Source organism: Podarcis tiliguerta (assembly GCF_965153285.1).
Source record: "Podarcis tiliguerta genome assembly, chromosome: 12".
Taxonomy (NCBI): domain Eukaryota; kingdom Metazoa; phylum Chordata; class Lepidosauria; order Squamata; family Lacertidae; genus Podarcis; species Podarcis tiliguerta.
Genome location: NC_139545.1, coordinates 55018210 through 55040680, shown reverse-complemented (window position 1 = coordinate 55040680; position 22471 = coordinate 55018210). Strand labels below are relative to the sequence as shown.

General features: G+C 44.6%; 1 protein-coding gene and 1 long non-coding RNA gene across 3 annotated transcripts in view; one reads left to right on the top strand and one right to left on the bottom strand.

The window, feature by feature from the left end:
- Nucleotides 1–16033, top strand: part of MYL3 (myosin light chain 3) — a 39582-nt gene extending 23549 nt beyond the window's left edge. Inside the window, exons 5-7 of one of the 2 annotated variants that reach the window (XM_083406812.1) lie at nt 5058–5135; nt 7003–7052; nt 15680–16033. In XM_083406812.1, the coding sequence (XP_083262938.1) occupies nt 5058–5135; nt 7003–7031 (107 nt within the window). In that variant the 3' untranslated portion in view covers nt 7032–7052; nt 15680–16033. The remainder of the gene's footprint in view (nt 1–5057; nt 5136–7002; nt 7053–15679) is intronic. The other variant, XM_083406811.1, reaches the window with a different exon arrangement.
- Nucleotides 15896–19436, bottom strand: LOC310661098. Its single transcript, XR_014503703.1, has 2 exons — nt 17910–19436; nt 15896–17534 (listed from the first exon to the last, which is right to left on the bottom strand). It is a non-coding gene; the product is annotated as an uncharacterized lncRNA (long non-coding RNA).
- Nucleotides 19437–22471: the final 3035 nt, after the last annotated feature.

The following is a 22471-nucleotide window of genomic DNA, read 5'->3' as shown; positions in this document are numbered from 1 at the left end:
TATTTAATTTGGCACATCTCCCCTGAGAATCTTCTGCTATTCTGTTCTATTTAATGCAACAAACAATTTTAGTAGCCGTGACCATGGTTTTATTGTATGTCTGTGCCTGATTATTTTTATGGTTATTGTTGTTGTTTTTTCCCTTCCGCCCTCTTTTTGTTCTCCTTCTGAATGATGCCATGGCCTACAGCTAGTGCAATAAAAAGTTTAAAAGGTAAAGGTACCCCTGCCCGTACGGGCCAGTCTTGACAGACTCTAGGGTTGTGCGCCCATCTCACTTAAGAGGCCGGGGGCCAGCGCTGTCTGGAGACACTTCCGGGTCATGTGGCCAGCGTGACGAAGCTGCTCTGGCGAGCCAGCACCAGCGCAGCACACGGAAACGCCGTTTACCTTCCCGCTATAAAGCGGTACCTATTTATCTACTTGCACTTAAGAGTGCTTTCAAACTGCTAGGTGGGCAGGAGCTGGGACCGAAAGACGGGAGCTCACCCCGCCGCAGGGATTCGAACCGCCGACCATGCAATTGGCAAGCCCTGGGCGCTGAGGTTTTACCCACAGCACCACCCGCGTCCCGTTATAAAAAGTTTGTTGTTGTTGTTGTTGTTTAGTCGTTCAGTCGTGTCCGACTCTTCGTGACCCCATGGACCAGAGCACGCCAGGCACTTCTGTCTTCCACTGCCACCCGCAGTTTGGTCAGATTCATGTTTGTAGCTTCGAGAACACTGTCTAACCATCTCGTCCTCTGTCGTCCCCTTCTCCTTGTGCCCTCCATCTTTCCCAACATCAGGGTCTTTTCCAGGGAGTCTTCTCTTCTCATGAGGTGGCCAAAGTATTGGAGCCTCAGCTTCACAATCTGTCCTTCCAGTGAGCACTCAGGGCTGATTTCCTTAAGAATGGATGCGTTTGATCTTCTTGCAGTCCATGGGACTCTCAAAAGTCTCCTCCAGCACCATAATTCAAAAGCGTCAATTCTTCGGCGATCAGCCTTCTTTATGGTCCAGCTCTCACTTCCATACATCACTACTGGGAAAACCATAGCTTTTACCATACGGACCTTTGTTGGCAAGGTGATGTCTCTACTTTTTAGAATGCTATCTAGGTTTGCCATTGCTTTCCTCCCTAGAAGCAGGCGTCGCTTAATTTCGTGGCTGCTGTCACCATCTGCAGTGATCATGGAACCCAAGAAAGTAAAATCTCTCACTGCTTCCATTTCCTCCCCTTCTATTTGCCAGGAGGTGATGGGACCAGTGGCCATGATCTTCGTTTTTTTGATGTTGAGCTTCAGACCATATTTTGTGCTCTCCTCTTTCACCCTCGATAAAAGGTTTTTTAATTCCTCCTCACTTTCTGCCATCAAGGTTGTGTCATCTGCATATCTGAGGTTGTTGATATTTCTTCCAGCAATCTTAATTCCGGCTAGGGATTCATCCAGCCCAGCCTTTCGCATGATGAATTCTGCATATAAGTTAAATAAGCAGGGAGACAAAATACAGCCTTGTCGTACTCCTTTCCCAATTTTGAACCAATCAGTTGTTCCATATCCAGTTCTAACTGTAGCTTCTTGTCCCACATAGAGATTTCTCAGGAGACAGATGAGGTGATCAGGCACTCCCATTTCTTTAAGAACTTGCCATAGTTTGCTGTGATCGACACAGTCAAAGGCTTTTGCATAGTCAATGAAGCAGAAGTAGATGTCTTTCTGGAACTCTCTAGCTTTCTCCATAATCCAGCGCATGTTTGCAATTTGGTCTCTGGTTCCCCTGCCTCTTCTAAATCCAGCTTGCACTTCTGGGAGTTCTCGGTCCACATACTGCTTGAGCCTTCCTTGAAGAATTTTAAGCATAACCTTGCTAGCATGTGAAATGAGTGCAATTGTGCGGTAGTTGGAGCATTCTTTAGCACTGCCCTTCTTTGGGATTGGGATGTAGACTGATCTTCTCCAATCTTCTGGCCACTGCTGAGTTTTCCAAACTTGCTGGCATATTGAGTGTAGCACCTTAACAGCATCATCTTTTAAAAATTTAAATAGTTCAGCTGGAATACCATCACTTCCACTGGCCTTGTTATTTGCAATGCTTTCTAAGGCCCATTTGACTTCACTCTCCAGGATGTCTGGCTCAAGGTCAGCAACCACACTACCTGGGGTGTACGAGACATTCATATCTTTCTGGTATAATTCCTCTGTGTATTCTTGCCACCTCTTCTTGATGTCTTCTGCTTCTGTTAGGTCCTTACCACTTTTGTCCTTTATTATGGTAATCTTTGAACGAAATGTTCCTTTCATATCTCCAATTTTCTTGAACAGATCTCTGGTTCTTCCCATTCTGTTGTTTTCCTCTATTTCTTTGCATTGCTCATTTAAGAAGGCCTTCTTGTCTCTCCTTGCTATTTTTTGGAATTCTGCATTCAATTTCCTGTATCTTTCTCTATCTCCCTCACATTTTGCTTGCCTTCTCTCCTCCGCTATTTGTAAGGCCTCATTGGACAGCCACTTTGCTTTCTTGCATTTCCTTTTCATTGGGATGGTTTTCGTTGCTGCCTCCTGTATAATGTTTCGAGCCTCCATCCATAGTTCTTCAGGCACTCTGTCCAGCAAATCTAAATCCTTAAACCTGTTCCTCACTTCCACTGTGTATTCATAAGGGATTTGGTTTAGATTGTATCTTACCGGCCCAGTCGTTTTTCCTACTTTCTTCAGTTTAAGCTTGAATTTTGCTATAAGAAGCTGATGATCTGAGCCACAGTCAGCTCCAGGTCTTGTTTTTGCTGACTGTATAGAGCTTCTCCATCTTTGGCTGCAGAGAATATAATCAATCTGATTTCGATGCTGCCCATCTGGTGATGTCCATGTGTAGAGTCGTCTCTTGTGTTGTTGGAAAAGAGTGTTTGTGATGACCAGCTTGTTCTCTTGACAGAACTCTATTAGCCTTTGCCCTGCTTCGTTTTGAATTCCAAGACCAAATTTGCCAGTTGTTCCTTTTATCTCTTGATTCCCTACTTTAGCATTCCAATCCCCTATAATGAGAAGAACATCTTTCTTTGGTGTCACTTCTATAAGCTGTTGTAAGTCTTCATAGAATTGGTCAATTTCAGTTTCTTCAGCACCAGTAGTTGGTGCATAAACTTGGATTACTGTGATGTTAAAAGGTCTGCCTTGGATTCGTATCGAGATCATTCTATCATTTTTGAGATTGCATCCCAGTACAGCTTTCGCCACTCTTTTGTTGACTATGAGGGCCACTCCATTTCTTTTACGGGTTTCTTGCCCACAGTAGTAGATATGATAGTCATCCGAACTGAATTCGCCCATTCCCGTCCATTTTAGTTCACTGATGCCCAAGATGTCAATGTTTATTCTTGCCATCTCATTTTTGACCACATCCAACTTACCCAGGTTCATGGTTCTTACATTCCAGGTTCCTATGCAATATTTTTCTTTACAGCATTGGACTTTCCTTTCGCTTCCATGCATATCCGCAACTGAGCGTCCTTTCGGCTTTGGCCCAGCCGCTTCATCAGCTCTGGATCTACTTGTACTTGTCCTCCGCTCTTCCCCAGTAGCATGTTGGACGCCTTCCGACCTGAGGGGCTCATCTTCCAGCGTCATAACTTTTATATACCTGTTGTCTTTGTCCATGGAGTTTTCTTGGCAGGGATACTGGAGTGGCTTGCCGATTCCTACTCCAGGTGGATCACGTTTGGTCAAAACTCTCCACTATGACCTGTTCATCTTGGGTGCCCTGCTCGGCATAGTTCATAGCTTCTCTGAGTTCTTCAAGCCCCTTCGCCACGGCAAGGCAGTGATCCATGAAGGGGATAAAAAGTTTAGTTGGTTAAAAATAAAATATATGCAAACAGCTCTCTGTGCAGTCTGGAGGGCTAGGAAAACATGTCCTTCATTTCCCTTTTCTTTGCAAAAACGAAGTTATTGGGATAAGGAATTTGCCAGCCATATGCTGTGATCAAAGTCGAGCGGGACAAATGATGACTTCAGGGATTCTGAATTTTTCAGCTTTGTTTCTGCTTGGAGATCACAGTTAATCACAGGGACCAAAGACTGTGAGCTAGAAGATGTTGCTCTAAGCACCCTGAAATTCCTCATCTTGGTTGAAGGGGGAATGCTATGGTAGACAGTCAGATAAAAAGCCCCTGAGCCATTTTGACATCCATCCTTCCTTTCATGATGTTTCTCTTCATATCCTTTCTCTGCTGCCTTAAACGTAATACTGATTTCTGGAACATACATATTACATTCCTTTATCTTTTTAAAAATTATTTATACTTTTCAGGTTTCTACGTTTCACTGATTTTACAATCATTTTTGACATTTCAAAACTTGACTTCTTCCCCTCTCTTTCTGCAGTTCCTTAAATTTATTTTTAATATCTTCTGCATATCCAAATTAACTTAATTTGCTCATTTATTCATCTACTTTAAATACATACTTTAAATATATTACCATAATCATGCCAATGTTCTTATCTGTTTATCTGTAAACATTCAACAAACCATTTCCATTCTTTTATAAAAAGTTATCTTGATTTCTTATTCTTCCGGTATGTTTTGCCATTTCTGCATATTCCATAAGTTTTTGCATCCATTCCTCCTTTGCTGGGACTTCTGTTTCTTTCCATATTACATTCCTTTATCATCCTTTGCTTATATTTTCCGTCCTGCCTGCAATTTCATTTGGCTATAATATTTTCTCCAAAAAGGATCTCCGCTCTTTTTGGTCTCTCATTTCATCTTTTTGGTCTCTTGTTTTTGTCATTAATTTCACCATCTCCATATAGTCCAGTAGTTTTAAAAATCCACTCCTTTCTTGTTGGAAACTTCTTTCCATTTCTGGGCATACAGAATTCTGGCTGCGGACATAATATACAGAAACATTTTAACCAACTTTTTTGGCCTGACTCGGCTAAAACTGGAATCTTGCCCCCCCAAAATCAGGTAGCGATTCGAGCTTTGACCAAATCACATAGCCCTGCTTGTAATTTGCTTTGGGCTCTTAACCCTGAAAATTTGAGTCAATTTATGTATCTTTTTTTCTGTTCCAGGTGAAAGGTTGACTGAGGAGGAGGTCGATAAACTAATGGCTGGCCAGGAAGACTCCAATGGTTGCATCAGCTATGAAGGTAAAGTGGTGCCTTGGTTCTCAAACTTAATCCGTTCCAGAAGTCCGTTCCAAAACCAAAGCGTTCCAAAACCAAGGCGTGCTTTCCCATAGAAAGTAATGCAAAATGGATTAATCCGTTCCAGACTTTTAAAAACCACCCCTAAAACAGCAATTTAATATGAATTTTACTAACGAGACCGCTGATCCATTAAATGAAAGCAACAATCAATGTACTATACTATAAAATAAGACAGAATTGTAGATGATAAAAATTTAAACGTCATTTTTTTCTTACCTGAACTGATGATAGTCCTTGTTTGGATGGGGGGCTTTTATCCATTTCCGCAGTCACACAATCAATCAGTTGGTAGCTGAGCACAGTCACAAAAACAAATTACTGTGTTTTCTGGCGTATAAGACTACTTTTTAACCCAGGAAAATCTTCTGAAAAGTCGGGGGTCGTCTTTTACGCTGGCTACAGCAGCAGCTCCTGCAGCAACTCCTCACCAAAGGATAAAATGACAGCAAATTAAATCAGAGGACACCAAACTCTCTAGATGAAGCAGAAATACGCTTGAAAATTGGCCCCAGAAGCCCCCGGCTACTGGGGAGTGGAGCAGATTTCCGAGCCGGACTGGAGACTGGTTTTTTAATTTTTATTTGGTGTGCGTTGGAAGAGGGGTAGTCTTATACGGCGAGTATATCCCAAACTCTATATTTTAACTGGAAAAGTTGGGGGGTCGTCTTATACGCCCAGTCATCTTATACGCCGGAAAATACGGTAACCGAAAAGGCCTCAAAAACAAAAACACAAAATAAATAGCAAAAAACAAAAACGCCAAACTTAATCCACTTCGGAAGTCCATTTGACTTCCGAAATGTTTGAAAACCAAGGTGCAGCTTCTGATTGGTGCAGGCACCCCGGAAACAATAGCTGACAGCTGCATCGGACGTTCGGGTTCCGAAAAACGTTCCAAAACCAGAACACTTACTTCCGGGTTTTTGGCGTTTGGGTACAGAGGTGTTTGAGAACGAAGGTACCACTGTATTAAGGAAAATATGGGGGTGCCATAAAAGATGCTACAATCTTGTGTAAAGTCAACAAAAGAAGTTTACTTACAACATCAGTTCACAGATGGATCCCTGAAGGCAGACTTAGTTACATAATATATACATGTGGAGCTATCCCATATGCAGCGGTTCTCAACCTGTGGGTCCCCAGATGTTGTTGGACTACAACTTCCATCATCCCTGAGCTCTGGCCTTGCTAGCTAGGGGTGATGGGAGTTGTAGTGCAACAACATCTGGGGACCCACAGGTTGAGAAAGGCTGCCATGTGGGGATAATCCTAGTGTCCTCTGTTGGCTGGAAGACAACAGAGCGTCTCTAGCTAAAAAGCTGCTCCGATGATGGAGGAAGTCAAAGAGAAAAGAGAGAGTGCTGCATGCCCTGTCCTTTTGTTACCTGGACAGGTGAGGTCACGCCCACCTCTAGTCGCATGCAAAGGAAGTATGTCCCAGCCAGGAGGAAACAGGAAGTTTTCGACTGGCTGGACCAAACTTTCCCCCGCATGTCCACTCTAGGAAAACAAGGAATGTTGTACTTGACTGCTACTTATGTATCACACCCCACAGTCTCAACTTTTGCCTTCAGAACTATGCCCCTCTGCAAACCACTGCTCCATATCTATATCTATACTGCTCCATTGTTCCTGGGCAACTTCAGGATTCTGGTCATCAGAGCAGTACTCCTCAGCCTGGTCTTTGACACCCAGTGAGATTCATGACTGAGTCAGGACCCTCATATCCCAAGCTCTAGCCCAACACTCTAACCATTACACAACACCACCTCTGAGACAGTAATGGCTCTCTTCCTTTTCCCCCCAGCCTTTGTGAAGCATATCATGGCAAGCTGAATGGCAGGTAAGCCGAACAAAGTCATCATTGTTTTGTTTTTGAAACCCCACCCACCACCCTAGATACGATACGAAAATGCTTATTGTCATTGTCCCATACAGAACAACGAAACTGAAAAATCTACATCAGACATTCAAAAACCATCAAGCCTGCTATCCCAACCTGATTGGCCCCTAAAAACTCTGATACCCCATAATTGGATACAATATACTCACATAGAGACTACATTACACCGCGTTTAAAACCAAAAGCGCATTTGGATAGAAACTGTTTCTCAGGCGGCTAGTCCTAGTCTTTATAACCCTGTACCTTCTTCCAGAAGGCAGAAGCTGAAAGAGATCTTCACTAGATTGATCCACTTACAGCAAAAGGGTGAGGAAACTGTGATTCTCCAGATGTTGTGAACTGATGGGCGTTAGCTTGCATCTAGAACATCTGGAGGGCTACAGTTATTCACAAACGGGTTGGTTTTGGGATGAACGGGATTATATTTATATAAAGGTAAAGGTAAAGGGAGCCCTGACCATTAGGTCCAGTTGTGACTGACTCTGGGGTTGTGGCGCTCATCTTGCTTTATTGGCCAAGGGAGCCGGCGTACAGCTTCCGGGTCAAGTGGCCAGCAGGACTAAACCGCTTCTGGCGAACCAGAGCAGCGCACAGAAACGCCGTTTACCTTCCTGCCGGAGTGGTACCTACTTATCTACTTGCACTTTGACGTGCTTTCGAACTGCTAGGTTGGCAGGAGCTGGGTCCGAGCAATGGGAGCTCACCCCGTCGCGGGGATTCGAACCGCCGACCTTCTGATTGGCAAGTCCTAAGCTCCTAAGCACAGCACCACCTGCGTCCCTATATTTATATAGCTTTCCATTATTCGATAATTTCAATGAAGAGCCCTTGCTGATTATCCAAAATGAAGGGCTTTATTTGACAAGCTGGGATGGGTGCAGGGGAAGAAGACCAAGACGATCAAGGGTCTGGAAACCAAAACTTTTGAGGAACGGTTGAGAGAGATGGGTATGTGTAGCCTGGAGAAGAGGAGATATGATGGCCATCTTCCAATATCTGGAAGGGCTGTCCATGGAATATAGAGCAAGCTTGTTTTCTGCTGCTCCTGAGGGTAGGAACCAAACCAACTGAGTCAAAAGACAAGAATCAAGTGGTTTGGGTTTCAAGTACACATTAGGAGGAACTTCCTGACGGTAAGCACTGTTCAACAGCAGAACAGGTTTCCTTGGAAGGTGGTGGACTCTCTTCCTTGGAGATTTTTCAACGGAGGTTGAATAATTATAATAATAATAATAATAATAATAATAATAATTTATAATTATACCCTGCCCGTCTGGCTGGGTTTCCCCAGCCACTCTAGGTGGCTTCAAACAGTATATCAAAATACAATAGTCTATTAAACATTAAAAGCTTCCCTAAAAAGGGCTGCCTTCAGATGTCTTCTAAAAGTCTGGTAGTTGTTTTTCTCTTTGACATCTGATGGGAGGGCGTTCCACAGGATGGGCACCACTACCGAGAAGACCCTCTGCCTGGTCCCCTGTAACTTGGCTTCTTGCAGTGCGGGAACCGCCAGCTGGACCTCAGTGTCTGGGCTGAACGATGGGGGTGGAGACTTTCCTTCAGGTATACTGGGCTGAGGCCTTTTAGGGCTTGAAAGGTCAGCACCAACACTTTGAATTGTGCTCGGAAATGTACTGGGAGCCAGTGTAGGTCTTTCAGGACTGGCAGCCACTCCCAGTTACCAGTCTAGCTGCTGCATTCTGGAGAAGTTGTAGTTTCTGGGTCACCTTCAAAGGTAGCCCCATGTAGAGCGCATTGCAGTAGTCCAAGCGGGAGATAACCAGAGCATGCACCACTCTGGCGAGACAGTCCACAGACAGGTAGGGTCTCATCCTGCATACCAGATGGAGCTGGTAGACAACTGCCCTGGGCACAGCACTGACCTGCACCTCCATGGACAGTTGCGAGTCCAGAATGACTCCCAGGCTGCGCACCTGGTCCTTCAGGGGCACAGTTACCCAACTCAGGACCAGGGAGTCCTCCACACCATCTGTCATGGACTCTTGAGCTGCGTTGCAGGGGGTTGGACTAGATGACCCTGTACCCCTCAAAGAGCTGCCATTCTCAGAGTGGTTTAACTATCAATCCCTGTTCCTAGGGAACTCTGGGAATTGTGGCTTTGGGCAGAGAATTGTTGTTGTTGTTGTTGTTGTTTAGTCGTTTAGTCGTGTCTGACTCTTCCTGACCCCCGTGGACCAGAGCATGCCAGGCACTCCTGTCTTCCACTGCCTCCCGCAGTTTGGTCAAACTCACGCTGGTAGCTTCAAGAACACTGTCCAACCATCTCGTCCTCTGTCGTCCCCTTCTCCTTGCACCCTCAATCTTTCCCAGCATCAGGGTCTTTTCCAGGGAGTCTTCTCTTCTCATGAGGTGGCCAAAGTCTTGGAGCCTCCACTTCAGGATCTGTCCTTCCAGTGAGCACTCAGGGCTGATTTCCTTCAGAATGGAGAGGTTTGATCTTCTTGCAGTCCATGGGACTCTCAAGAGTCTCCTCCAGCACCATAATTCAAAAGCATCCATTATTCGGCGATCAGCCTTCTTTATGGTCCAGCTCTCACTTCCATACCTCACTACTGGGAAAACCATAGCTTTAACTATACGGACCTTTGTCGGCAAGGTGATGTCTCTGCTTTTTAAGATGCTGTCTAGGTTTTTCATTGTGGGCAGAGAATAGGGACCTCCAAACAACTCTAAGCCCCCTAAACAAACTACAGCTCCCAGGATTCTTAGGGGCAAACGAGAGCTGTTTAAAGTGGTATCCTATAGCCTTAAATGTAGAACGCAGCCGATTTTGCCATTGCAAAGGAGCTCCGATCAGCTCTTCCACAGTCACTGAGTCCATATTTCTTCCTGGAAGAAAAACACACACAGAATAACAACATAAACATCTGATTTCTCAGAACCTCAGCTGATATCTTTTAGGCTGGGGGGGGGGGGTGAGTGACCTAGGATGCAACCACAACTTTGTGGCAAAAGGGGGGGGAAACAATCTGTGTGTCTTAGATAAATTAGCAAACAATCCAAACTCTGTGCTATCAGTTCCTGTTTTCCCGCTGCTCTGGTTTATTTATCTGTCGTTGCCTCCTGATCTTGTTTGCTCAGGGAGATTTGAAATTATCCCAGCTTGTGGGGCCGAAGCCCTTTAAAACATGGGCTTTCATCCGGTCAGCAAAACCCCAGGGAGAGAGCAAACCAGAGGAGAAGATAAAGTCAGGATGCTGAGTTCGAGTGAATGGCAAGGAGAAAGAGGACAGGGGACAGTTTTCCTCCCTGTCTCCTAACGCTGGAACTCAAGGGCATGCAACACAGCTGAGAGTTGGAAGATTTGGGACAGATAAACGATGGACTTATTGACATACCACAGAGTTAAGCTATGGAACTCTCACAGGAGTCAGAGACGGCTGCCAACGTGGGTGGCTTGAAAAGAGGATTGGGCAAATTTGTGGAAGACGAGAGAAGGGCCACCGATGACTTGTAGCCAGGAGGGCTATGCTGAGCTTTCACAGAGCCAGGAAATCCTTCAGAATACAGTGTGGACTGAGACCCCCCCCTGGTTCCGAGTCTGAGCCCGAGTCCCAGGCCATCACACTGATGTTCTTAGACTCTTTGCCCTGCAATAGCTATCCATCGTCAAAGCATATTCTTTTCTGTTTGTATCAGCTTTCCTGTCTCAACCCCCCACCTTCCCTGGGATGGATGTGGGGGGAGAAATTTGGTTCTGTTCACACCTGAAGGCACACCTACCTCTTCAAAAACAATACACAAACCATAAACTAAAAAAAAAAAAAAGCATTTCCCTGAATTTTGCAAGGTTGTTTTCTGGCTAAGGAACACCTACCCCCCAAAAATGTCTATACAGTGGTACCTTGGGTTACAGACGCTTCAAGTTACAGACGCTTCAGGTTACAGACTCCACTAACCCAGAAATAGTACCTCGGGTTAAGAACTTTGCTTCAGGATGAGAACAGAAATGTTCCAATGGCGCAGCAGCAGCAGCAGGAGGCCCCATTAGCTAAAGTGGTGCTTCAGGTTAGAACAGTTTCAGGTTAAGAATGGACCTCCGGAACAAATTAAGTACTTAACCCGAGGTACCATTTTACTAGGGTAATGCATGCAGAAGAATATACAAAATGTATCACCAACTGGGGCGATTTGCTGGCAAGATGTGTACTTTGTACAAAATGGAATATAATAATGTGTGTATAAGGAGAAAATTGCTGCATGATGCTGAATTGAAAATTACTCAAAAGGGCTTTTTTAAAAAAATCAGAAAGTGATGTGGAAATTTGGACTGAACCTAAGGCTGGAAAAATAAGGAGCAGAAAGAAAACAAAAATGTTTTCCCTCGTCCTTCTTTCTTTTCCTTTCATCACAGCAACTTACTGTGTTATTCTGATCTTCATTTTGGAAGTACATGATAGAGACCAGAAAAAATGGTTTGGTCTGTTTTCCACAGTGGACCAATCAGATTTGAGGCTCCCAAACTGGCTTAAGTCCTTGTGAGATGTACATTTCTCAGGATTTGCCGAAGCAGCATGGGATTTAATTAAGCAGTTGGTAGTGTGCAAAAAAGGGACGCGGGTGGCACTGTGGGTTAAACCACAGAGCCTAGGACTTGCCAATCGGAAGGTCGGCGGTTCGAATCCCTGCAGCGGGGTGTGCTCCCGTTGTTCGGTCCCTGCTCCTGCCCACCTAGCAGTCCAAAAGCACCCTTAAGTGCAAGTAGATAAATAGGTACCGCTTTATAGCGGGAAGGTAAACGGCGTTTCCGTGTGCTGCTCTGGTGCCGGTTCGCCAGAGCAGCTTCGTCACGCTGGCCACGTGACCCGGAAGTGTCTCCGGACAGCGCTGGCTCCCGGCCTCTAGAGTGAGATGAGCGCACAACCCTAGAGTCTGTCAAGACTGGCCCGTACGGGCAGGCGTACCTTTACCTTTACCTTAGTGTGCAAAAGATGAAAACAGAAAATATATATTTTGTGTTAAAATCTAATGGAAAAAGTATGTTTTCTAGATGAAATAGTGGAAAATCACCGAAGGATTCTTATTTTTACATTTTTAGAAATGTGCAGTTTACATTGCAAACGAGCACATTTTAAATGTGTGCACAACTTTTGCGTGCGCACATCTTTTTTTTAAAAAAAATCACAGAATCTGCACGCAAAGGAACAGATCTGCAACTGAGTTCCAGTGAAATGAAACAGGACAGAATTGGCTACTCTGTCCATCTCTAATATATGGACTCCACAGAGTAGACCACAGCAAGTAATTTGTGAAGGAACCTGCAGGATCCCTGTCCCCTCTCTGGGGATCTTTACAGTCGATCCCTCCTTGTGAGTTGAGTCGCTCAGACAGACTCACTTATGGTGGACCTTGGTTCTAAAACTTAATTCGTTCCGGAAGTCCATTCCAAAACCAAAGCGTTTCAAAACCAAAGCTCGCTTTCCCATAGAAAGTAATGCAAAACAGATTAATCTGTTCCAGATTTTTTAAAGCAACCCCTAAAACAGCAATTTACTATAAAATAAATAAGACAGTAGATGATAAAAATTAAATTTATTATTATTTTCTTAGATGCACTGATGATAGTCCTTGTTTGAATGGGGGGCTTTGATGCATTTCCACAGTCACACAATCAGTCAATCAATCAATCAATCAATCAATCAATCAGTAGCTGAACTGGGTTCCACACAGTCACAAAAACAAATTAACTGAAAAAGCCTCAAAAACAAAAACTCAAAATAAACAGCAATAACAAAAGTGCCAAATACAGTGATACTTTGGTTCTTGAACTTAATCCATTCCTGAAGTCCGTTTGACTTCTGAAATGTTCGAAAACCAAGGCAGGGTTTGTGATTGGTGTAGGTGTCCTGGAAACAATAGCCGACAGCCACATCGGACGTTTGGGTTCTGAAAAACGTTCAGGTTCCGAAAAACGTTCGAAAACCGGAACACTTACTTCTGGGTTTTAGACACTTACTTCTGGGTTTCCCCAGCCACTCTGGGTGGCTTCTAACAAAAGATTAAAAATACATTAAAACATCAGTCATTAAAAACTTCCCTAAACAGGGCTGCCTTCAGATGTCTTCTAAAAGTCTGGGTAGTTATTCTTCTTATTAGTTGTAGTTTCCAGGTCACCTTCAAAGGTAGCCCCACGTAGAGCGCATGGCAGTAGTCCAAGCGGGAGATAACCAGAGCAGTATGGTAAGACAGTCTGCGGGCAGGGAGGGTCTCAGCCTGCATACCAGATGGAGCTGGTAAACATCTGCCCTGGACACAGAATGGATCTGCGCCTCCATGGACAGCTGTGAGTCCAAATTGGGAAGCTCCCAAGCAGGGCATAAAGAAATCAGATTGCCAATCCCAGCAGCTGGTACCGAGAGAGATATACTGCCCCTGAATATGGAAGCTCTGCTAACTGGTAGCTTTCATTAAAGGTAAAAGAACCCCAAACCATTAGGTCCAGTCGTGGCCGACTCTGGGGTTGCAGCGCTCATCTCACTTTACTGGCCGAGGGAGCCAGCGTACAGCTTCAGGGTCATGTGGCCAGCAGGACTAAGCCGCTTCTGGCGAACCAGAGCAGTGCACGGAAACGCTGTTTATCTACTTGCACTTTGATGTGCTTTCGAACTGCTAGGTTGGCAGGAGCAGGGACCGAGCAACGGGAGCTCACCCGGCCTGTCTAAAACCATCCAAGCCCACATCTTACCAGGCAGCAGCAAAACCCACCACGTGGAAACCTTTGCTCCTTCCTTATCCCAGAGCTCGTGAGTCACTCTCCGTCTCTTCCGATACCTTTTCCCATGTGGGATGTTGTTTAATTCTCAGCCCACACACAGAGCAGCCTCCTTTGCTGGCTCCTTTTCTTGCACAGGCTGCGAAATCTCGATAATCTGGAGCAATTTGTTACATCCGGCCACGGCTTATTTTTTTGACCCACAGGGGTCAAGTACTTGCCTGGCTCGCGGCCCGTTCTCGTCAGATAACTTACAGCTCCTATATAGGCACTTTTCCCAGATTCCTTCTTCTGCGACTTCTTGCCTTGAGTAATTTAGTGAAGTTGTAGCCAACGCTGCCCATTGCATCTATATCTATATATCTATCTATATCTATATCTATATCTATATCTATATCTATATCTATATCTATATCTATATCTATATCTATATCATCATCTATATCATCATCTATATCATCATCTATATCTCTATCTATTTCCCTCGGTGGTTTGATATCTTTTTCCCCCCAATTTTTTTTATTGATTTTCCACATTTATAACAAATATAAGAAAAAAAACACAAAACAAAACATCTTACAATACTAAAAGAAAAAAGAAAAAAAGCAGTCATTACTTCCAAAATCCAAGTTAACTTTCAGTGTAGTCTGACTTCCTCGATCATCATTATACGTATATTCCAGCTTTTTTCCAAGGAGCTCAGGGTGGCAAACAGACTTCTCCCCATCACCATTTTATCCTCACGTATCACAGGTTAGACTGAGAGACAACAATTGGCCTATGGCCACCCAGTGAGCTTCATAGCTGAATTAAGAGTTCAACTCTCATCTCTCAGGTTGTAGTCCAACAGCCTAGTCATTATGCCATACTTACTGTTTTCTATATCTATCTATCTATCATCTATCATCTATCTATCTATCATCTGTCTATCTATCTATCTATCTATCTATCTATCATCTATCTATCTATCATCTAACTATCTATCTATCTATCATCTATCTATCTATCTATCATCTATCCATCTATCATCTATCTATCATCTATCTATCTATCTATCATCTATCTATCATCTATCTATCTATCATCTATCTATCATCTATCTATCTATATCTATCATCTATCTATCATCTATCTAATCTATCATCTATCTATCATCTATCATTTATCATCTATCTATCCATCATCTCTATCATCTATCTATCTATCTATCTATTATCTATCATCTATCCATCATCTCTATCATCTATCTATCTCATCTATCTATCTCATCGACCGATCCATCGACCGATCTCTCACCCCATCTTGTTTTAATTTCTTCTCTTTTTTTGCTAATAATAATAATAATTTATTTATACCCCACCCATCAGGCCAGGCCTCCCCACCCACTCTGGGCGGCATCCAACAAAATATTAAAATACAGTAATGCATCAAACATTAAAAGCTTCCCTAAACAGGGCTGCCTTCAGGTGCCTTCTAAAAGTCTGGTAGTTGTTTTTCTCTTTGACATCTGGTGGGAGGGCGTTCCACAGGGCAGGTGCCACTACCAAGAAGGCCCTCTGCCTGGTTCCCTGTAACTTGGCTTCTCGCAGTGAGGGAACCACCAGAAGGCCCTCAGTGCTGGACCTCAGTGTCCGGGTAGAACGGTGGGGGTGGAGACGCTCCTTCAGGTATACTGGGCCGAGGCTGTTGAGGGCTTGAAAGGTCAACACCAACACTTTGAATTGTGCTCGGAAATGTACTGGGAGCCAATGTAAGGTCTTTCAAGACTGGTGTTATGTGGTCAGCCCCCAAGTGTTTCTGAACTGCAGTAGCAAATGAATAAAACTTTGTTTCCAACTTTGTTTTTAGGCCACGTCAACCAGAACTGGATATCGAGATTGGATTTCAACCGAACCTGTGGATTGGAATTAGTATTTCTAATTGGAATCGATGCTCAGATTCCATCAACTGTCTTGTGTTTGTCTCTGTCCCTCTGGAATGGGGTCTTTTTCACTCTGTCTGGCCACCAGCTACCCTATTCCTCACATCCTCCGCCATGTCGTTCCCTCTGCTTGGAACAGCCACCTCCGCTTCCTTCTCCCGAATGAGCTCAACCCTCTCCACAGACCCACTTCCACTGGTTTCTTTCCATCCCCTTAATTCTTTGGGGCACCTCCACCTTATCCCTGTCTTTATCCTGTAATAAAGACTACAGATCCCTGAGCTCGGATGCTGCGACTCATTGTTCTAGGGAATGACCAATGCTGGCACTCGATTAGCTTGAAATTGTAGTCCTCATCTACTACTAGTAGTAACATAATAGTAATTTACTACTAGTAGTAACAAAATAGTAATTTACTACTAGTAGTAACAAAATAGTTATTTACTACTATTAGAGATAGTCCTGGCAACTAAGCACTATTAGGCTTCTCTTGCTGACACACACAAAAGCATTAATCTTTGGCTCCTGTATGTAGCTGTGCTAAAATGGTTATAGCTAGCAAAGCTACCTCATGTTCCAGAGAAGTTAGCCATTTCACAAAAATGGTTATTGGGATGTATAATAATAATAACAATAATGATGATGATAATTTATTATTTGTACCCTACCCATCCAGCTGGGTTTCCCCATCCACTCTGGGTGGCTCCCAACAGCATATTAAAAATATGATAAAACATCAAACATTAAAAACTTCCCTATACAGGGCTGCCTTCAGATGTCTTCTAAAAGTCAGATAGCTGTTTATTTCCTTACAATCTGGTGGGAGGGAGTTCCATGGGCAGGCGCCACCACCGAGAAGGCCCTGTACCTGGTTCCCTGTAACTTGGCTTCTCGCAGGGAGGGAACAGCCAGAAGGCCCTCGCAGCTGGACCTCAGTGTCCGGGCAGAACAATGGTGGTGGAGACACTCCTTCAGGTACACTGGGCTGAGGCCGTTTAGGGCTTTAAAGGTCAGCACCAACACTTTGAATTGTGCTCGGAAACATACTGGGAGCCAATATAGGTCTTTCAAGACTGGTGTTATATGGTCTCGGCGGCCGCTCCCAGTCACCAGTCTAGCTGCTGCATTCTGGATTAGTTGTAGTTTCCGGGTCACCTTCAAAGGTAGCCCCACGTAGAGCGCATTGCAGTAGTCCAAGCGGAAGATAACCAGAGCATGCACCACTCTGACGAGACAGTCTGCAGGCAGGGAGGGTCTCATCCTGCGTACCAGATGGAGCTGGTAGACAGCTGCCCTGGACACAGAATTGACCTGTGCCTCCATGGACAGCTGTGAGTCCAAAATGACTCCCAGGCTGCACACCTGGTCCTTCAGGGGCATAGTTACCCCATTCAGGACCAGGGAGTCCCCCACACCCGCCTGCCTCCTGTCCCCCAAAAACAGTACTTCTGCCTTGTCAGGTTTCAACCTCAACAAAGCCAAACAAAGCTTGCCAGAAAGAAAAAGAGGACTCTGCTTTTATACTCAGTCACACCATTGCTCCACCTAACTCAGTGTTCTCCCCACTGAACAAAAACACTGGCTCTCCAGGGATTCCAGGGATCCACCGGAAGATGCCAACAAAGATCGAACCTCACACTTTCTGCAGGTAAAGAAGAAGAAGACATCAAAGAAACACCTTCACACTTTCTCCTTGTCTGTCTGGGAACCTGGGAGCAGAAGGAGGAAAGTCCCCTCCGTCGAGCGATCTGTTGATGACTAACAGTTGTCCATTTTTGCTGCCTGGTAAAGGTAAAGGTAAAGCTACCCCTGCCCGTACGGGCCAGTCTTGACAGACTCTAGGGTTGTGCGCCCATCTCACTCAAGAGGCCAAGGGCCAGCGCTGTCCGGAGAGACTTCTGGGTCACGTGGCCAGCGTAACATTGCTGCTCTGGCGAGCCAGAGCTGCACACGGAAACGCCGTTTACCTTCCCGCTAGTAAGCGGTCCCTATTTATCTACTTGCACCCGGGAGTGCTTTCGAACTGCTAGGTTGGCAGGCGCTGGGACCGAGCGATGGGAGGGCACCCTGCCGCGGGGATTCGAACCGCCGACCTTTCGATCGGCAAGCCCTAGGCGCTGAGGCTTTAACCCACAGCGCCACCCGCGTCCCTGCTGCCTGGTACCTGGATAATAAATATTTGCATCATCATTTATTTATTTATTTGCTTGCTGACCTACTTAGGAGTATTTATACGCTGACTACTACTCAAAAGTTTTCTCTCTCAAAACTTTTTTTTATTAAGTGTTACATTGCAAATTAAGGGACGCGGGTGGCGCTGTGGTCTAAACCACTGAGCCTAGGACTTGCCGATCAAAAGGTCGGCAGTTCGAATCCCCGCGACGGGATGAGCTCCCGTCGCTCGATCCCTGCTCCTGCCAACCTAGCAGTTCGAAAGCACGTCAAAGTGCAAGTAGATCAATAGGTACCACTGCAGCGGGAAGGTAAACGGTGTTTCCATGCGCTGCTCTGGTTCGCCAGAAGCGGCTTAGTCCTGCTGGCCACATGACCCGGAAGCTGTACGCCGGCTCCCTTGGCCAATAAAGCGAGATGAGCGCTGCAACCCCAGAGTCAGTCACGACTGGACCTAATGGTCAGGGGTCCCTTTACCTTTACCTTTACGTTGCAAATTAAAATTCAAAGATCATCGTTTAGGACAGGGGTCAGCAACCTTTTTTAGCCATGGGCCGGTCCACTGTCCCTCAGACCTAGTGGGGGACCAGACTATTTTTTTTGGGGGGGGGGAATGAACGAATTCCTATGCCCCACAAATAACCCAGAGATGCATTTTAAATAAAAGCACACATTCTACTCATGTAAAAACACTACTCATGTAAAAACACATCGTCCGCAGGCTGGATTTAGAAGGCACTTGGGCCAGATCCGGCCCCCGGGCCTTAGTTTGCCTACCCATGATTTAGGATTTCCTGAATTCTGCAACTCTCCTCTGCCCTTCCCTGGTTACCATTATCAATCTTTTTTCAACTGCTTCTCTTATTTTCTCTCTTTCTTTTTTAAAATAGTCCATTTTAACCATAATTTTTTGTACATTACAAGCATTACACAAAGCCTGCCAACTGTTTTAGTTGTTTACAGTGTTCTCTTAAGTACGTTGTAAATTTCCCCCATTCCTTCTTAAAGTTCTTCTCTTCCTGGTTTCTGATTTTCCGGGTCAATTTTGCCGTTTTGGCATAGTCCATCATCTTCATCAACCATTCGTCTCTGCTTGGGACTTAATCTTCTTTCCATCTCTGGGCCAGTAGTATCCGTGCTTCTGTCATCGCATACACAAATAATAGTTTCTGTTCCTTTGATATCTCTGCACCTAAGATTCCTAATGGGGGGGGGGGAGCCTCTGGGTTTGTTTGTTTTTACAAACGTTATTTTAAACATTTTTTTCAACTCATTATAAATTGTTTCCCAGAATGCTTTACTCAAAGTTTTCGAGGAGGTTTGCAATATATTTTAAACACAATAAAATAGACAGTGATACAATGGTCAGCTGCTTGGGAGAAGAATGGGGGGCTGAATTACTATTATTATTATTATTATTATTATTATTATTATTATTTCTGAATTCCCACCTGCACTCCTTCCTCCTCGAACAGTTAATCTGCAGGGCTCAGATTTATTAATGCATCGCACACTTTACAGTGCTGCCTCGCAAGACGAAAAGAATCCGTTCTGTGAGTCTCTTCGTCTAGTGGTTTTTTCGTCTTGCGAAGCAAGCCCATTAGCGGATTAGCGCTATTAGCGGTTTAGCGGCTATTAGCGGCTATTAAAGGCTTAAGGGATTAGCGGATTAGCTGCTAAAAGGCTATTAGCAGCTTAGTGCCTTAGAAAAAGGGGTTGGGGAGCGGAAAAAAAACCCCAGGAATCGCAAGACATTTTCGTCTTGCGAAGCAAGCCCATAGCAAATTCATTTTGCGAAGCACCTCCAAAGCGGAAAACCCTTTCGTCTAGCAGGTTTTCCATCTTGCGAGGCATTCGTCTTGCGGGGCACCACTGTATTTGGATTGGAGCCCTTAGGGGTAGGGGAAACCACACCTTTCCATAGCTCGGTTGGTTAGAGCATGGTAACGCCAAGGTTGCGGGTTCGGTTCTCATATGGGACAGTTGCATGTACATTGTAGAGGGTTGGACTAGATGATCCTCAGGGTCCCTTCAAACTCTATGATTCTATGATCTTCACACAACTCTGTGGCTGCATCCACACAACCATCTATTCCATTTTCCGGAGGTTTCCCATACTGTTTATTTCCACATTATATTTGAGCATTCATGTGACGCAAAAGCCACTTCTGGAAATGAGTATCCAAACAAGCCCCTGTTTTGCAAAGAGAACGTCAACAATGTCTAGGCAACACGATGAGCATATCATAGAATCATAGAATCATAGAGTTGGAAGAGACCACAAGGGCCATCAAGTCCAACCCCCTGCCAAGCAGTAAACACCATCAGAGCACTCCTGACATATGGTTGTCAAGCCTCTGCTTAAAGACCTCCAAAGAAGGAGACTCCACCACACTCCTTGGCAGCAAATTCCACTGTCGAACAGCTCTTACTGTCAGGAAGTTCTTCCTAATGTTTAGGTGGAATCTTCTTTCTTGTAGTTTGGATCCATTGCTCCGTGTCCGCTAATGTAATAGACAATCTTTATAGAATTCCTTCATATCATAAAAAGTTCAAAATGAATTCTTCCTCAGCGTGGTGGGTGGATATAGAATGCTTCATAAACCCATCTTATTTCGAATGAGCACTGTTCCACAGCATTTGATATTTTCATTTATACACATTCATTCAAAATAAGATGGGTTTATGAAGCATTCTATATCCACCCACCACGCTGAGGAAGAATTCTATGAAACGGTAGTCAATATCCAGAATTACCGTTCAGTGTTGGACATCATTGTTGAATACACAAAGCTTCACAGCTTATCTCCCACTGTACTAAGTTTGGTACCTCGCTTCATTTAAAGATTTTCAGAGACTTTGAGACTAAAGATTTCATTTTGAACTTTTTATGATTTGAAGGAATTCTATAAAGACTGTCTATTACGTATACTTCTGGAAATAAAGCAGAACATAGCACAAGTTTAGCGCTTGTTATCTGCTTCCAGGAAAAAAACCAAAAAACTGTTTGCAAAGAACTTGGAAATGAATCTGTAGAAGACTGTATTCTGCTATATAGTGGTACCTCGGGTTAAGTACTTAATTCGTTCCGGAGGTCCGTACTTAACCTGAAACTGTTCTTAACCTGAAGCACCACTTTAGCTAATGGGGCCTCCTGCTGCATCTGCGCCGCCGGAGCACGATTTCTGTTCTCATCCTGAAGCAAAGTTCTTAACCTGAAGCACTATTTCTGGGTTAGCGGAGTCTGTAACCTGAAGCGTATGTAACCTGACGCGTCTGTAACCCGAGGTACCACTGTATTTCTGGAAGTGGATTTTACAGTGTGTGGAAACTCAAAGAGTGAGGAAATTAACTGTTAGGGAAAGCTTGAGGAAAGGGGATGAACTGCTATGTGAATGCAGCCTATATTTACAAGCAGATTTAAATTGGGAGAACATTTTCTTTAAAAGAATGGCCTGTTTCAGCTCAGATCAGACCTATCCGTGTTTTGTTTATTTTAATTTTTTTTTTTCATCTCATGGAAGCCTTGTTTGCATTCTCAGACCCTTATGGGGTCTAGTAACCTGAGAAGACATAAATTGATGCCCGCAGGACATCTCTGGAGAGCACAACGGGGCCATATCAGTTTCTTCATCCGGTTATTTTTGAGCTATTTAGAGCTCCTTTGTTCCGTGGGGGGGAAAAGCATATCTCTCTCTCCCAGAATTGCCTTTTGTCTTTGTCAATCTTTGCATGTTTTATGACACAACACCTGTCCGGCCACCCCAAAGAGAACCACGGCTTCTTCACAAGGAAACAAAGCCCATAGCATGAGCCGCCAACCCAAATCGCCCAACCACGCAGGTGTTTCGAACTCGTGACTGACAGGAACAGGAGCAAACGAGTGTCCTGCCAGTGCGAAAGTTCAGGAAGCCGCAACTGTCCCAAGCAATCAATTCATGCCTCTCTCCCCAGAACAAAGGACTCTCCAGAGGAGGAATTGTCCTGGACACAGTTGCTCTTCCAAGAAGCTAAAAATAATCGCCAGATCTGTCCTTGGCGTGAGTCAATCACTATCCTGGGACATCGCCTTTCAAGTCCTGAAGACAATTGACTGGGTGCATATGGGAAAACGATTGCAGGGAGAGGGGATCGCCGGACATCTCAAATGTCACAAATGCATATCGAGAGCCCCAGTTGGGGTATGCTCTCAAAGATGCTTTGAGCTGATCTCTTCCTCTCCATCCAGAGGCATAGCAAGGTCACCCCGCCCCCCACAATAAAACTATTAAAGGGAAAAATTATAGTCGCAAGTGTTATTTTCTGGTTTATTTACTGAACATTGTGATCATCATCATAATTACTCCGCCCATTTGGCTGGGTTTCCCCAGCCACTCTAGGCAGCTTTCAACAGAATATTAAAATACAATACAGTGGTACATACGCTTCAGGTTACAGACTCCGCTAACCAAGAAATAGTACCTCGGGTTAGAACTTTGCTTCAGGATGAGAACAGAAATCACATGGCGTCCCTGTGGAATGCCCTCCCGCCAGATGTCAAAGAGAAC